Source organism: Hevea brasiliensis, chromosome 9, assembly GCF_030052815.1.
Source record: "Hevea brasiliensis isolate MT/VB/25A 57/8 chromosome 9, ASM3005281v1, whole genome shotgun sequence".
Taxonomy (NCBI): Eukaryota; Viridiplantae; Streptophyta; class Magnoliopsida; order Malpighiales; family Euphorbiaceae; genus Hevea; species Hevea brasiliensis.
Genome location: NC_079501.1, coordinates 7,407,531 through 7,425,775, shown reverse-complemented (window position 1 = coordinate 7,425,775; position 18,245 = coordinate 7,407,531). Strand labels below are relative to the sequence as shown.

The following is an 18,245-nucleotide window of genomic DNA, read 5'->3' as shown; positions in this document are numbered from 1 at the left end:
TCATGACTCTAGATTTATTATGTATTTTTAAAATTAAAATTAGTAATTTTCTATTATATTTAATTTCATTAACATTTTGGTGAAATTTTAACTCTTTTAAATATTAAAAATTTCAAAAAGTACTAAAGAGGGTTAAAAATCTTAAACTTTGAGATTTTATGTAATCTAATTAGATCCTAAAAATATATAATTTTTTGCTCTAATCAATTTCTTCAGTGCAAAAAGGCCGATCCACATAACATCTTAATCTTTGTTGTTAATTAATATTTAAAAATGGGATTAGGTCAATCGTCAAATTATTTAAATCACCCCGTCGAATCGCTCACGCGCCCGCCAGTACTAGTGCACGCGTGGCTTTTTCCTTTTTACTCCTCTCATCGTCTCACGTGCCGATTCGGGCTTTTGTTTGCTGCTTTGGTGCTTCAATTGCACCCTCTCTCCCCCATCCGTCCCATTCTCATCACGTAACCCTAACCCTAATCCAAACATTTGTTTTCTCTATTACACATTTATTTCAGTTTGAAATTGTCAATTCTTTACACCGTACTGTAATGCGTTGTTCTTGCATATCCAACTTCGAGACTTCAATCGTCTACTTCGACAATGGAGGCGTTGAAGGAGAATTTAGAAGAAATAGAGATTGGGAGCTCCGTCGAGTCGTTTCACAGGTTTCTGGGTTCGCAGAAGGAGCTTTTTCACAGTCAGATCGATCAACTTCAACGCATCGTCGTCAATCAATGCAAACTCACTGGCGTTAATCCTCTATCTCAAGAGATGGTGCGTTTTATCGTAATTTAGAATTAAATGTCTAAAAAACTATTGAAAGCTTGAAATTTTCTATTTTCTTAGTGTTTACGAGATTATTTGTTTAGTTTACAGTAGTAAAGGGCAACAGGAAGCAGTTTATGTATAATTGCACGAGTATTTTTTTTGTTCCGAGGGACAAAACCATGTTTGTAATTGCACGTTATGCGTGCCATAAATTCATAATTGTTTTGTATAGCCTATTGGATAGTGCTACTATTAGGATCACAATTCTAATGCCTCATGCAAAGATGCGAAGCCACAAGTTGTATCGGGTTGTAAAATCTTGAAAGCTGTAATTTATGAGGTGTCTATTGGGTAGAACTTTTTTGAAAGATTCTTGTTATTCTTTTGGTCATGAGGAATGGGTTTTTCCATTTGTTATTATTCTAACTGATACAATGTTTCTTTCTTTTTTTTATTTTTATTTTTTTTAAATGATGTGCAGGCAGCTGGCGCTATGTCAATAAAAATCGGTAAGTTTTAGCTTTTGCATTCTTTCATATGATTATGCATTGCGAACATTACTCATTTAATCAATAGGCTATTTGCTTTATTGATACCAATGTTGAAAGAATTTTAAACACTTATGGTGTATATATATATGGAGCTTAGTCTTTTCCTGTTTTGAATTGATGTTCACATGTTGGTATCATTAGTCATGACTATTTCCAATTCATGATCCTATACATGCAAATGGAGTGGTAAAATGTAACTATCAAATTCTCTTTAGATCGCATAGAGGGTTAATCAGGCTTCTGATCATATCAAAATGTATATATTTTGATGGTTGTTTATTTTTAGTTGCCAATTGAGGATCATGTGAACTTTAATGGACTCCTTTTCGCTCTCTGTCAACACATTTCCTTTGCTTATTCTGTTTCTTCTGTATACTGAAGATTTATCATTGGATTTTTTGTAACCTCTGCTGCTTTTGGCCATTATCTAACTTGATTGTTGATTTTTCAGGAAAAAGACCTAGAGATTTGTTAAATCCCAAGGCTATAAAGTATATGCAAGCAGTTTTCTCCATAAAAGATGCAATCAGCAAGAAGGAATCTCGTGAGATAAGTGCTCAATTTGGCGTAACTGTCACGCAGGTGTTTGTCCTTTCCATGCATTTTCAGACTAAATTACCTTCTTCTCATACAAGCGTGTGTTCAAGTTATACTAACTGCTCTGTTATGGTTGCAATATTCACTTTCCTCATTTGTTTTAATATCCTCTTCTGGACTTTGATTTAATACCGTATGGATATGTATTAATTATTGCTCATATAATGGTGTCATGTTAACTGTAGGTTCGAGATTTCTTTGCTAGCCAGCGTTCAAGAGTGAGGAAACTAGTCCATTTATCAAGAGAGAAAGCTGCTAGAACAAATTCATGTAAAGAGCCACAAGATGGGGTCTCAGCGAGCTCTGATCCTATGATTCCTATTGATCTGGCTCCATTAAACTCTGTCCATCCTGATCCTGTTCCTTTAAACTCTGTCCATCCTGATCCTGTTCCTTTAAACTCTGTTGGTCCTGATCTGAATCCCATATACCCTGCTGGTCCTTCCAATGCTGACGAAGCACCATCTTGCTCAACACAGGGTGACGTATTACCTGGATTAAATGACTCGGACAAACATTTTGTTGAGAATATTTTCATTTGGTTGAGAAAGGAAGAAACATTCTCGGGGCAAGTGAAACTGATGGAATGGATCTTGCAAATACAAAATCCCTCGGTGCTAAATTGGTATTTGTCAAATCATTTTGTGCATTTAAGAACATTTTTTTTTCCCTCTTGGTCATTTAGCTGTTCTGTTATATGTTGCAGGTTTTTAACTAAAGGTGGTGTCATGATTTTGGCTACATGGTTGAGTCAAGCAGCTGTTGAAGAACAAACAAGCATTCTTCTTGTCGCCCTCAAGGCATATTTACATTCCTTATGTCTTGCTTACTATGTTCTTTCTAATAACTTTGCTTAGGATTGAATAATTTGCTGGCATGCAGGTTCTTTGTCATCTACCCTTGCATAGAGCTCTTCCTGAACATATGTCCGCCATACTGCACAGTGTTAATAAACTGCGGTTTTACAGGACATCAGGTGTACTTTTGTGCAAGGATTTGTCTTTTGTGATTTTTTGCACTCCCTCTCTCTCTCTCATTATCATATCTTTCATTATATCAGGCAATTGTGTTTCATTCCAAGATGGATAATTGGTACCATTGAATGGTTATGCTGTTTGAGTGTCATTTCTTAAATGAGTCATGTTTTCAATAAAAAGAGAATTTCAGTTTATCTTTCTTTTGGGTAACAAAGGACACGCGTAAATCATGTGGCTTGGTTTGAATTTCATAAATAAAAGAATGGTAGGGCTTTCTTGATTTCTGGCGCTTTTGAGGTTTTAAAACACCAATTTGATGACTGCATTGTCCTTTTTTTAAAATTATTATGGCAGTTGTTTGTATATGTGACTATTAACATTTTCATTTAATTTTGTGTGCTCTAGAGTTTTGTTTTGTATGATATACAATATGCACTTTTTTATTTTTGTTGTATTCCTTCATGCCCCTTGTGATAATTTTGAATCTCATATATCTGATTTTAAGATCAGACATATCAAACAGGGCAAGAGTTTTATTGTCAAGATGGAGCAAAATATTTGCAAGAGAAGCTATGAAAAAGCCGAATGGTGTGAAATCTTCTATTGATGCGCAGGAGATGATACTGAAGCAGAGGTAAGTCCATGTCTTTACATTTCAACGTTTGTCCAAATTCCAATCAAATCAATCTCTTTTTTTTTTTTGGTTCTAATTGCTTGCAGCATTGATGAAATTATGGGCAATGAATTATGGCAGCCTAATGTTGGTAATCCTGTAAGTTGTTCACAAATCAAATATTTGGTAAAATTTACTTAATGTTATATGATGTTTTCTTATATTGTCTACTACTACAGGAAGATGTACTTGCTCTTTCTGAAAGTTCAGAAAATACCAGGTATAGATTTATTTTTTTGTCTGGGTGATATTTAACCTGTTGGATCTTTATCGTTGGTTGAGTTACTGAGCATAAATTTGCTGTTTAGGAAAATAGAGCCTTCACAAACATTGAAGCTGTTGACTGCATCAACAGATGATTCAAGTAGGAAGCATGCCCTAGGTGTATCCCGTATCCTCAATATTTTTAATTTTTGTTTATTGATGTTTTGAATTGTGAAAAGCTAACAGTAGTACATTTGACTTTTTTTAAGGAAAAATTTATGGAAATAATAATTTGTTAAGTCAAAGGATGAAGCCTTTTTCAATGTTACTACTTAGGGTGTGGTTGGTAGAAGGTTAAAAAAAAAGGGATTAAATGTTACTCTTGTAAGTATTAACTTTTAAATAGGGTAATTATTAACCTAGGCCCCTCAAGGTTAACATTTAATCTCGCAAGAAGGCATAAATATTAATGAGGTGAAAAGTTAACATATTCTTTTTTAAGTATCCAAATAATATTAATAAGGGTTAAAAGTTACAAAGGGTGACAATTGCTCCTTGTTAACCTCGTACCAAATACTCCCTTATTTGCATCAATCTCCAAGTGCAAGGTTATTGTTAGTGAACTTGTCTTTACATCGTTAATTGAGAGGTTCAAAGTCCCTTGATGTTTGTGACATCATGTTTTATGGTGTAGTTAGATGGTCCTATAAAAAGGGTGTCTCAGTGCACAAAGCATCCCACATTTGTGGGCTATGGGGAGAGTTGATGTACATAGCCTTACCCTACTTTGCAGAGGCTGTTTTTGTGGCTTGAATCCGTGATCTTTAGGTCACAAATGGAATAACTTTACTGTTACACCAAAGTAATCCTCTTAGATGATCCCATAGCTAATATAAAATCAGATGCACTTTTTTTATCTGTTAAGTAGAATGCAGTGGTTTAGCCAGCCCTACTCCATCTGGCATCTGCTACATTTATTTGATTCACCATCACTTATGTTTTGATATGATGGCCTTTGGAGCTTGTGCATGATGCTGTGAAAAAAAATTTGTTTTTCAATTGCCTGAAATTTAAACATGAAAAAAAGAGAGCTCACAGTTGAGACAACTTATATAGGAAGTTGGTAAATCTGATGCTGTATTGAAATTTAAAGTCCCCTAAATGATGCTTGTGCCATTAACATTCTAATATTTATATGTATGATTGAATTGCCACATGCATTCCTTAGCTAGTGCCAGATACCAGAGAACGCAGAAAAGTTCAGCTTGTGGAACAGCCAGGCCAGAAAACAGCTGGCAGAAGCCCCCAGGCCACAAAAGCAGTTTCTGTCAGTCAAAGTCGCCCAATGTCTACTGATGATATCCAAAAGGCAAAAATGCGTGCTTTATTCATGCAGGGAAAGCATGGGAAAACTGGTTCCTCATCTAATGGAGCTAATAGTATGAAGACAGAGAGTTCTAATAAGCCTTCAAATACTCCATTCTGTAGTTTGATCCCAGCATCTAAAATTCCTCCTCAGCCTAAGATTGGGGAACCTGAAAAACCTGTAATAGTTCCCCCAAAAATTTCTGATAAACAAGAAGGTCACCTGGATCCAAAGCATAAAATGAATTCAAAGGAGCCTTTGGGAGAATTGTGCAGGAGGGTCCAGATCCCTTGGCAGACACCATCAGGTACATTTGTTTTTGGTGTTTATTCATTGGTTACTTTAAATATTTGCCAATAATAATAGTATGGAAAGATCTGCAATAATGTTTTACAGATAAAGGAGGATGCTCTTTTTAAAGTGGATACTGTTTTAAAAAGTTATTTAATTTTAAGCAATAGAAAAATATTTTCTAAGTAATTCCTGCACATTTTGTAAATATTTGGTTGGTTTTATGCAACCTCGGATGCTGAGGTTTTTTCTAATGCCCTCATTCCCATTCCCTCTGTGGCCTTTGTTTTGTTTTTTTCTATATTGCTTTCATGGAGAGAGAGAGAATTGGAATAACAGTTCAAAGTCTAGTAAATGGTACCTGTTTAATTTCTATATGGTTCTTCTCTGTCAATAGTTGCTGAAATCAAGAAATATAATGCATTGTCTCTTATCTGATGAAATTAATCACTTGGATCACCCTGTGCAGATACCTGGTTGTTTGAAAATTGTGGGCTCCTCCCCTTCCTCTCTTGCTTGTTGCTTAGTAATAATTTTGAGCTATGACAACATTTGACTTGTCAACAATTTCCCCTTTATTCAATTTCATGCCTACATATTGTGCCGGATCACATTAGCTTTTGAATTTTAATAGATCACATGGATGGTCCTTGAATGCATTAAAGATACCAATTGACTTTGGTGGAAAAGCTTTAAAAAACCTGTTATCATGCTAGTTGCTTTCTGACATTCAAACTTCTACCCAAGAAATGTAACGGTAACCAACCTTTTTGGGTTGCTTCTTGAGAAATCGAAATGGTACAATGGATCAAAGTAGAAAGCATATTCTATGCTAATGCTGACGCTTTAACCAGATAATCAGTCAATAGACTCAGATAATGGTGCCTTAATAAAAGTAAAAAATTGAAAAACTTTATTCACTCAATGCATCAGTTTGCAGCTAGTGTCCTAACTGAAGATGGAAAATGCCAAGAGATATCATTTATGTTGTTGTCAAACGACCTTGTTTGCCTCAAAACTTGCTAGCTCCAGAGTGCAGTTATGAAATTGGATATCGTGGTTGCTGAGGACCTTGTATTTATAATTGCTTTAATATGAAATGTGATGGAATTTAAAATTGAAAAATTTTGCCCGCGTTTGGTAATTGAATACGCGTCACTTTGCTGAACAGTAGTAAGTGTTGTTTGTGCTCTTAACTTGGAGCTTAATCACGTTTCTGCCTATCTGGCTTTGAATACTGATTAAAAGGACTGCATGGAGAGCAGCTCTATTTTATTTTATTTTTGAACAGAGGCCTGTTTTAACGGTGTGGGGCCATAATATTTGGCTACAGTACATGGGCCCACAGAAAATTTGGCTACACTGCGGAGCAGTAAAACTACCAGGCAAAGTAAATATTGTTTTTATCTTAGTAATTCCATGAATCAATTAATGGAGATACGTTTGAATTCCATGTATAATAAGCCTTAATTACCATCTGAACTTTAGGTTAATTTTCAAACAGTGGAAAGGCGAGCTGAAGGAGGCGACCATGCAGGGCGCAATTCAGATTAATTGTGCCTGAGCTTATTTCACGTCTTTGATGTTATTTTCGTTTTTCCTTTCCTCTCAAAACCAGTGAATTGTACATGCTCCTCACATGTAGTTCTTCCCAGGGAATCCCGCCTGTATATGGTGCAGTCAAAAGTTTTTCACTGATTGTGTTTAATGCACAAAATGTTTTCATTTCATTTTGGATTTGTTCTTGCACTGTTATTTCCCTTCTGTATTTCTTGTCATATTGCACATGCTCTGGTTTTTCAGCGTTTTGTTCACATTTCCTTTCTGCAGAAATCAAACTGAACAGTCTCTGGAGAGTGGGCATTGGTGAGAATAGTAAAGAAGTTGATGGTCAGAAAAACAGAAACCGTAGAGAGCTTGAAACCATCTACAGGACAGCCCAGGATATACCATCTAATCCCAGGGAACCTTGGGACCGTGAGATGGACTACGATGACACATTGACCCCAGATATCCCAATTGAACAACCTCCTGATGCTGATGGTGCAGAAACACAGGTGTCACATAATGAAAATACAGTAAACAACACAGTAGTTGCACAGGCACCCTCCTTGCCCCAAATTATTGGTGGGGGTGCTGCCGAGCCTGACCTTGAGTTGCTTGCTGTATTGCTTAAAAATCCGGAATTGGTCATTGCACTGACTTCTGGCCAAGCTGGTAATTTATCAACCGAGGAAACTGTGAAGCTGCTTGATATGATCAAGAGGAATGGGGCTGGTTTAGCAAGTTGTTTAAATGGATTTAGTGGAAAGATAGAGGAGAGGGTTGAAGTTTCTCTTCCATCGCCAACTCCCTCGAGCAATTCTGGAACGGTGCGTGACTTAGGCCCATGCAACAAGTTTTGCCACAAATCATTCAACTTTTGTCAACTACTTGGGGGCAGAGAGATTTGCTCCCCTGGATTATATATAGTTTATATGAATATGTGAATGCATGCTTTAAATTAAGGGAACTGGAAGGTAACTGTCAATTAACAATGGGCTCAGAAAAAAGAAAGTATCAAAACTTGAAAGAGGCCTAGCCAATTCCGGGACCGGGGTTTACCCTGGGAGTTGACTAGTTTTAGTACTTTCCCAAGAGCGGTAGAATGTGAGTCCATCCAGCCCTAATCTAGAGTAATCGCTTTAAATGGGGGAAATGTGGCTAGTGGCTAGTGGCTAGTGTCTTATAATCGTAGTTGATGAATATTTGCTTCTATATTTTCTTTATGCCATTGGAAGTTATTTGCAGAGGATCGCGGCTGATGAATCATGAACCCGTGGTCTGGTAGTGGCGGGGTGATGTCTTAGGTGTAGTAGCATATATGGTGGGCCCCTCACCTGGCCTGTCGTCACTAGAACCAAAAATAGTAATAAAAAAAAAGTATTTGTAGAAGAGCAAAATTGGTAGTATAATTATGCTCTTCCTGGTTATAAATCTCATACTGATATAATTTTTTTTCCTTTTAAAATCCTGTAAATTTTGCAGAGTGGCTGGAGACCAGAAGATGCCAAGAATCCCTTTTCACAGCAAGGTTCAGGAGGGAACAGAATTGCCTTTACCGATCCGGGGGTTCCTACCTACATTTCCACCGTAGATAAGCTCACCGGCTTGGTGCAGTCTCAGAATCAAGCAAGGAACATTAGCATGCCTCAACAGCAAGCAAGCCTGCAATTACCACTCCAACACCAACAAGTATATGGAGCAATTCCTCCCTTCTCGTGGCCTCAAACAACTTCCACTATACCTGAGAACCGACAACCTTCTATGGTTCTCCCGTCACATCAGTCACTCCCTACTAATTCTTCAATATTACAAACACCGGTTTCAGAAATGGGCTTGGCCACGAAAAATTTACCCGTTATTAGCCCTAACTTACACAACTTCTCAGCCACAGCTGGGCCTTCAGTGCGGATTGAAACTGTGAACAACGTTAAACCAGCTCCTATTGTATCTTTTGCAATGAATACTCCAGACAGACAAGCAGTTCCATTTCCAATGCCAATAGCAACACCAACACCGGCTCATTCACATCCTCTCATATCCGAGCCAGCTCTTGTTCACTCTTCTAGGCCATCTACAGGAAACATGGGTTCAATGCCCGATTCCTGGAGAGGTAGGCAGGGATTAGCTACCAGCTCGCCGTCTCAAGTTAATCGAACCAATTATGATGCATCACTTAGGGGGCCTGTACAGCCTCACCTGCAGTCGGGTCCTCCCTGGGAAAGAAATGAATATGCTGGTGATGAGGGTTTTGAGTCTTGGAGTCCGGAGAATAGTCCTGTTAGATCACCGGAGTACATGCATGGAAGAAATTATCAGGGATCCAGAATGAATCCAAGGTGGAATTATACTCCTGATAATAGGTCCAGGCAACGGAATTATTCTGGGAACCGGGACAATAACCGGAACGGGAACGGAAACAGAAGGTGGCGTTAAAGGGAAATGTACGAGGATGGGATTGAAATTTTAGGCGTGAGAATTGGGGTTTGGAACAAAGAGAGAGAGAAGAAGAGGTTGACATTCCGCTGTAATTGCAATTGTTGGGATGTGGACATCTCTTCCCATTGATATTGAGTTTTGACTAAAAGCATCCAATAGTCACGAATTGATGCCGTCTTTTCATTTATGTATTCTCTTTTTAACCCTTCCTGTATCTGTGTTGAGTGTGCTCGGTGGGCCCGTGTCCAATCAAGAACTAGGTAGGAAATCGCCTTCAAAATATTAAGGAATATTTGTTTGGATAAACTACAATTTTTTTTTTTAATTGAAGTTATAAAACCTCTTGGAAGATCAAATTTATGTTTTTTTTTTATTTTTTTTATTTTTTTTATCGAATGTCAAATATATTACTGAGAATCAAATAAAATGTAAAGAGCCCAATACAAACATATAGAGTAAACTAAGGCCAAGTATTAAAAAGATCTTAATTCAAATACAGCCAAACCTAGCCACTAGAAGATGAATGCTAAGCCCAAATACAAGAAGCCCAAGCTAAGGAACAAGAAAACCCTAAACTAGGTTGGAAGAGATTGCCTAAAGCAACAAAAATAACATCGCCACCACCACTGCAACAGGCAATAAATTTCATCGACATCTTCAAACAGCCTCCAGGGAGTCAAACACATAAAGAAGCACAAGAGGACCATAAAAGTTACAGGCAAGATAAAAAGTCCTCTACTTCATCAACCCTAGAGGAGAAGATGGCTGTATCAGGCACCCAAAAAGAAAGCACCCAAACCCTTATGTTGGTGGGGCCACAAACCATAACATTAATCGGCAGAGAGAAGAGGTGGCAGAGCTCTTTGGCGACTCACTCGCGCCTTCCAGGCGGCCATATGGACTATTAGCACAACCCCAAGAGATACCACCCATTTGACTTTTACTCCCTCTCATCATTTCATAGCCATATCTGGACAAAGGTTTGTTAGCCCCTCAGGAAGACCACTCATACTCTTTAAATGAGAACATGCAGATTCACCTACAGCTGGCCTGCTTCACCAAACAAGTTAAAAACGTAAAGTGGTTCTCCTCTTGATAGAAGCAAGTTACCCTCTCCAATAAGCCGGATCTAATGCAAAAGAAACTAAAAGTTATTCACAACTCTGCCTGGAGATAGGGAGGGGAAAACCCACACTCTAGACATGGGGAAAGCTACCCCTGCCCAGAGGGGGTAGGGGTAGCCGTAGTTGACGGCAGAGATGAAAGGCTAAAACCTCAAAGGCAAAGCACCCTTCAGAGAAAAACAGAGAAGAGGCTCACGTTAGATTAAATTTATGTTTATTAACCTTTTATTGTATTTCAGAATCTCATCAATTAATAAATGACATTATAATGAAGTTATTATATATATATATATATATATATATATATATAAGTATAACAATATTTAAAAAAAATAATATTGATTATAAAAAGATAATGAATCCGAAGTATGTCTGCCAATAGGCTTATTCAAGTATCATGGAGAAGCCCACTAGCCAGGTATACACAAGGCCACATAGATTCTACAAATACAGAGCCTCTTCTCGACATTTCCTAAACTTCAACTCCAAGCCCATTATATTCCTTCATTACCGGATGTCAACGCCGCATGGGCTCCTCCGCAATTGTAAGAATTTTGCTTCCGTTATCAGATTATATGGATACACGGGGAAGATAAAAAAAAATAATAATAAAAAAAAAGGAAAAAAACACGCACAATTTCTCAAACATCCCAAATGGGTTTGTCCATAGCTGATTCCCCAAGTGACAGCTGTTGCTGAAAGTGATTCATCATTGGAATTCTCTGCTGCTGGCTCATTGCTTCCATTTCCACTCTCTGTCGCTGATGATAATGGAAATTTGATGTCCTTGAACCTCCAATTCCCATAAAATCACGAGTCATCATGTCACCAACTTCACCACTACTAACAGCGAACCTTGATGGTCCACTCGGGATCCGGTCCGTCCCAGCTCTTCCATGTATCAAGCTAGAATTATCACTATCTTCATGATCCGTGTTTTTCATGAACCCTGGGTTTTGTTCAATGCCCATGACCATACCACTGAACATTCCCATATCGTTCATCCCTGAGCTACTACCTGTAGTAGCTTCAAAAAATTGTAACACTTCTTGTGGGCCTTTTTGCAATGGCTGGTTATTATTATTATTGAATCCTCCCCCTCTAGTATTGATTCCAACCATGCTTGTTTGTTCAGGCTGTGATGGAAAGTGGTCATATGAGGTGGCGCTATGCTGCTGAACCCCACCATAAGATGGCGGTCTTATAGAGGACATCTGGTCAGGAACCGGCATGCTACTTGCAAAGCTCTTTTGCATCATTGGAGAGTTAATACTGTTACTAGCAGTTGAACCCATTTGTGCCGCTTTTTGTAATAAGGCTGTTGCTGACATGTGAGCCGAACCTGAAATTTGGCACCCATTTTTCGCATCTTGGAGATAATTGTACCCAGATGAGCTGTTGGAACTGAGCTGTAGGCTAGAAGAAGTAGAGGCAGTGCTTCTTGGACCACCAAAGATAGTGCCCGAGCTACTCGAAAACATGCCTCTTCCAGCAGCCATGTTCATTGGCTTGAATGGCATTGGCACGAGTTCTTGAGGAAGGGATTTGAGAGGGTTCTTGGGATCAAAACTGTTGAAATCTGATATTCCAATAGATGTGCTTATGGTATTGATACTGGTTAAGGGGATCGAGGACATGATGTCAGGCATTTGAGTTTGCAAGTTAGATCCCATGTTAGGCATTAGTCCTTGGTTAACTTTGTTGTTTTCTTCTGCTAATGCGTCACAAAAGGCTCTATGGGTGATGAAGCTATCCCTTCTGCATGATTGGTAAACAGTGGGATCACATTAGGATTAGATGACAATTAATGGGATAAAAATATTGATAAGAAACTACAAAATTTGCAATTCTGAGCGATATAGGCCATAGATTTTGTGACTTGAAATTTAAATGTTAAAATTATAAAAGGTATATATGTCAAAAAGGAAAAGTGTATCAATTTGTCGGCCATTTCACAGCATATATTTAAATGTGGAAATTAAGCGAAAATAATTACAATTATTTTTTTGAAATTCCTTTCTGATGCTACCTTTCTGCATCTATTAATCACCTTTGTGCCAGTTTCTGAGCATTAATGGCTCTTTTTTGTACAGGACGAATAATTTATACCATTTTTGCCACCAAAAAATCCGTTGGCTACATGGAAAATAATCTATGTTGGAATAAAATTGGTTCAATCTTCAAAACATAGACCCGTTTCCCATGAATTAAACTGCATAGTATATATGTTAAATTTACATATATGCATCAGAAAAATACCTGGAAAAGATGGTTCCACAATCACATTTGTATTCCCTTGTACCACATGTCTTCTGATGAGCCTTCCAATCGGATTGCACTGCATATTTCTTAGAGCACTTGTCGCAATTCCATTTCTTCTCGCCATGTTTACGGCTAAAATGCTTCTTAATGCCTGTTAGATCTCCTAATGCACGAGCCGGATTGTGGTGAACACATGTTTTCTCAGGGCATATGTACACTCGTTTCTTCACTTCTGCTGTACTTCTTTGCCTGAGCTTCCATGGAAGGTTATGGCCTCTCCTATGCAATTGCAGGTTTTGGTCCCTTTGAAACCCTTTGTTGCATATCTCACACACAAACCGGTTCGTTGCCATAAGCGTTGTTGGTGATAGAGCAATAACTTCAGCATTAGGATCTGACATACACATAAATATGCATCAAATTTAAACTGGTATTAGAAAAATTCCTTAAAATGCTATTTTTAATAGTAGAAGTAGAGACTGAAACGAGAAACAGTGAAATATTAAGATCTTTTCTTGGTAACGTTTTCCATGTAAAATAAAATCATGGCTGTATGGCAAAAGACAGTGTGGGGAACAAGAGGAGACTGATAAAAAGTGGAGTGCAAGTTGTTAGCAATTATTGTAATCTCAAAGCAACAATTGAAGCTTTTAATTCACATAATTAACAACTATTCCTTTCAAGAAAAAAGATAGAATTTAGCTTTTAATTCCACAGAAAGATGAAGCCAACTTAAATCCACTTTTCTCTTTATTATTTCTACTTACTACTGATCCATTTCCAATAGTCAAGAACTGTTTTTATATATCCTACAAAAATTTATTGTTAGTATGCTAAAAGAATTAAACATATCCTCTTTTTGATTCTAAGACAAGTACCAGCTAGAAATAATCAGTATTCACAAATGATGTAATCGACTTTGCCTGGAGTTCCTGGTAGGTTTCTTTTTTTCTTGACCGGCTGTTGTTGCTGCTGGGAGGTTGAGCCATTGCTATTAGTAGCCCCAGAATTGGAACCATGGAAGTGATTCTGTAGCTGTTGCTGCTTTTGTTGAAGCTGCTGATAAGAGAAGCTCCCTTCATCACCTGTGATATTTGACATTTGAAAATGAAAAAATATTGAGATAATTATAGCAAGTTAATTTGTCTTTCTGTCCTTTTTCAAACCCTTTGTTTCTTTCCAAGCTTTTTTTTATTTTCTTCTTGTTGGTGCTCTTTCACTAAAAGGGAGGACTTGTTCTTTGGTGAACATAAAATCAGGACTATGCTCACTCTAGAGGAAGACAAAACCCAGGGAATTCTCCTTCATTCCTGGTGAGGAACGGCTACCTGTTTTCCTACTATAACACTAACTTTGGAACCTGGTCTTCTTTGGCCTTATTCTTATATAGATAGTGTTCATAAGAGACAATTGGCAAATATCCCCAACATTGAGGGTACTAATGTAATTGCACTTCTATTATCGTGATAATAAATTAAGATTTAAAAAAAAATACCACTTAATTAATCTGTAATATCTTTTGAATATAATATTAAAAAAAAATATTCTTACTATTAATTGTGTCTTTGTCACAAGCAATCTTTTTCAAAGAAACCAGTGGTGACAAAATACTTCGTTTTAGCATGAAATATCTTCAGAAATGAAAGTTCAAATAGAATTGGAATTATTTATTTATTGGTAAGAAGAGAAGGTCATTATGTGATTGGATATATGTAGCTCTGAGAACTCTTAGCCGTGCCGAAACCTTTTTGTCTTGTTCGATCCGAGCGGCCGAAGGGAGCCAAGAAGGTCCGTTTCCAGATTCAAACAAAACATGAATCAATTAATGACACTTCTATTGTCATGATGTATGCATGAATTAGGATAACTATTAATAATTTTAATTTATATATATTTTTAAATTTTAATATTTAATAATAATATAATATTTTAAATTTTTTATTAATTATTTTATATTTTATTTTTATTATTTTCAATTACTTAAACTTTTTAATAAAAATTTCATAGTAGAAATAAGTAAAATCTATCTATATCTCATATATATATATATATATATATATATATATATATATATATATATATATATATAGTTTTTGATATAAATAAATTTCATGAAATTTTGTAAAATTTATTTATAAATTTAAAATTTTAGTATTTGATTTAAATAAAAATTCATTTAAAATTCTTAATAATCAATTCCATAAATTTTATTATAATTAAATTAAATTTCATTAAAATTAATAGAATTTACAAATGAATTTCTAAATTTAAAATTATATATATTTCGAGTAATAAAATTATCTTCTTATTATATATTATTTTATTTTATTTTGTTTATTTTAAATATAAAATTCATTTCATTTGAACTGAATTCCATATTTAATATAAAATATACTAAACAAAAGAATTCATTTGTAAATGAATTTTATGATAGAAATGAATTTTATCAAGAATTGAATCAAATAGAGCTTTATTGTAATATTAATAGGGTAACTATTAAATAATTTATGATTTACATATAATAAAGAATGCCACGTGGTAACAATATGAGAGAGAATACTACGTGTTGTTACATGGCAATATTACAATAGATAATATTACATGTAAACTCTTGGGAATACCTTCCTAATATGTATATATATATATTTTTTTATGTACTATTTTTGTACCAAGTTTAGTTGAAAAATAGCAATATTAATAATATTGATATTAAAGTAGATGTTAAAATTGTGGTGAATGCTATTCATTCTATTCAAATAATTAGTCTGAGTTTAGACAAAATATTTCTAATTGTAAACAACTCTTATTTTAAGGGTTTGACTGGATTTTGATTTGAGTGACGAACTAATATAGTAGCTCATTCTTTTATTAGGATAACTATATTTCATACTAGTCTCATTTTTTTCCTATAATATTTTTTTGTTCGATGTTATTCTATCTTTTTTTTTCACTTAACATTTTAGGTTATAAGTTGAGTCTATTGGGAAACCTATTAGCCTAAATTTACTTGAGTGTATTTAGAAAACCTACTGCCTGAATTTAGTTTGAATCTAATATGTTAAATTTTTTTTTTTAATATTATTAATAAAATTATATTTTTTTTAAAAATTACCCTTTTCGTTACTTCATTTTGTTGGTGATTTCTGGCTTCATTATGTTGTATGAAATAATTTAACTGCATGTAAAATATATCTTTTGAGAAAAATAAATTATTTTTCTTCATTTGTTCTGATGTATATTTGGTAAATATTTAGCCTAATGTACTTTCTCTGTAGATGTGCAGGAAGTATTACAGGAAGGCAAAAAAATATATTATATTTAGGGGGCATGCATAAAGTTGCATAATTGTGATCATATGCGATTAAAGTGCGTTGGCTAGTGGCCTAAGGGACAACTCAAAACTCAGGAAAGACAATCCAACACCTCCAAACCAGTAGCTAGATATGGACAATATTCGGCAAATCCACAAGCCCACCCAAATAACAGGCTTAAAAGGAAAAAGAAAACCCTCCTACCATTATTAGATAGCAGTATAAAACAGATTCCACTCCCTTCACAACCGCATTGAGTAAGTGGAGTTTACATATCGTCCACTAAAAGTGATAGTCAATAAAATTCCAACTTTCAACTTAATGAGAGTGTTTATTGGATTTTAAAAATAAAAGAGATTTAAAATATGGGTAATTAATCTTTAAACAAATACTAATTAAAAAAAAAAAGATTACTTATATTAAAAGTTACCACTTCCATAGCCATACCAGAAACAACAAGAAGACTATCAAACATAAGCTAAGATCTAAAAGTCTCGCCAAAATGGTTTGTGGGAGCAATGGGTGTTGCGGGAGATGCTTCTTCACCATGACAACTAGAGATCTTGACAAATTAATTGCTTAGTTTTCGTCGATGGATCAATTCTAATCGATGCAATCTATGAATCCCAAAATCAACACAACAACGTACAGACACAAAATACTGCCAACTTTTATCTGTGTATACTTTTCCAATTTTTTTTTCTTTGATTTTAGTTTGTGATAAAACCGAATATAAGACGACATAATTAAGCAGCATTTGGAGGCTGCTTTAGTTGCAAATACTTAATAAATAACGATTAAACCATGTCGCTAATTGACATAAGCAAGAACCCTATGGATAAAACCAATAGAAAAGACGGCCAAGAGACTTTATGCTCCCTTTCCATGCTCATTTTTAATGATATTGTGCTATGAAAATGATGTTTGATGGAAGTTGTAGACATTTTTTTTCGGTTTATTTTAGAATTTCAGTGTGCATCATGTGTGAAACCTTGTCAATTTCATGTCAACTTGTTTCATGCACGGCATTAGCGATTTTTTGCTCCATTTTTTTCTAATAATAATCATGAGATACCATAAATCATTAACGCTATCATTGTTGCCGCCAATCTTATGATATGGAGTTTATTCACACTTTCTTCTTATGTCTGATAATAATTTATATAGGCTATACTTTTATAGGAATAATTATCTTCTTCTAATCTTTGAGAGAAAAAAAAAATAAACATGTAAAACTTACTATTAAACTCTTTAAAAATTTATTTTTAATCTCCACAATCAACACTTCTGGGGTGAAATATTTAAAATAAAAGAATAAAAATGACAAAAATATTATATTAAATGGAAAGATGACAGATAAAATAAATATAAAATATTTTATTTCAATTTTATGTATCAGGTCGAGTATTAATTGGAGTCTATTTCTACATCACTATTCAACTAACTCAACTAACTTTGCACTCAAGTTATTTTTGGTAGTTGGACTAAGGTTATATAAACCTATTTTCTTTTTTCTATCTCACCTACGTGGAACAATCTCACCTGTGGGTGTTACAATCTCTCCCCATTAAATTTCTGATTGCAATCCATACTGATACTATGCTAATTTCTGAATACAATTGCTAAATCAGGACTGAACCCTAAACCAAGAAAGAACACTAGGGTATTGTGGTTTGCTAATATTTCAAGCGGCTCTACCTCGTCTCTTTTCCTCATAGCCTACTAAAACTGATTTTGATATCAGTTATAATTCTAAATAACTTTTAAATCTTAAACCACTGAACTGGTTAACCCAAGTTGAGCTTAATATTATACAGACCCATTTTCGATATGGAAAAATCCCATCAAGCGGTGGTTGTTACACAACTGTAGCAAAAAATTTTTAATTTTGAATTTTAAAATGTTAATGGGGCATGATAAGAGAGCTTTTGCTCTAACAGCTTTTTTTTTTTTATTTAAGTCGAGAAATATCTACCATCCAAGTTAAGCCTGGCAGGACCATAAGAGAGACAATTTAGTCATCATCATGAAAAGCAAACTAATAAAAAGAGAGGGACATGTCATTTTATTTCAGCAAGTTCCTCCTTATCTTTCTTTACTATTTCCTTTTTCCCGAGCAGCTGAGGGTTGGAGCAAA

General features: G+C 35.3%; 2 protein-coding genes across 2 annotated transcripts; one reads left to right on the top strand and one right to left on the bottom strand.

Moving 5' to 3' along the window:
• The first annotated feature begins 238 nt into the window (after nt 1-238).
• On the top strand, nt 239-9,598 carry LOC110640724 (homeobox protein LUMINIDEPENDENS). The gene is made up of 13 exons (XM_021792163.2): nt 239-777; nt 1,253-1,280; nt 1,774-1,904; nt 2,105-2,544; nt 2,626-2,719; nt 2,802-2,895; nt 3,407-3,530; nt 3,617-3,668; nt 3,749-3,789; nt 3,878-3,960; nt 5,012-5,446; nt 7,261-7,802; nt 8,458-9,598. Exons 1-13 carry the CDS (start codon nt 604-606, stop codon nt 9,406-9,408), a joined length of 3,189 nt encoding a protein of 1,062 aa, XP_021647855.2. The 5' UTR covers nt 239-603; the 3' UTR covers nt 9,409-9,598.
• A 1,347-nt stretch (nt 9,599-10,945) lies between these two features.
• LOC110640751 (zinc finger protein GAI-ASSOCIATED FACTOR 1-like) lies at nt 10,946-14,138 on the bottom strand. Its single transcript, XM_021792220.2, has 3 exons — nt 13,721-14,138; nt 12,795-13,191; nt 10,946-12,293 (listed from the first exon to the last, which is right to left on the bottom strand). Exons 1-3 carry the CDS (start codon nt 13,896-13,898, stop codon nt 11,177-11,179), a joined length of 1,692 nt encoding a protein of 563 aa, XP_021647912.2. The 5' UTR covers nt 13,899-14,138; the 3' UTR covers nt 10,946-11,176.
• Nucleotides 14,139-18,245: the final 4,107 nt, after the last annotated feature.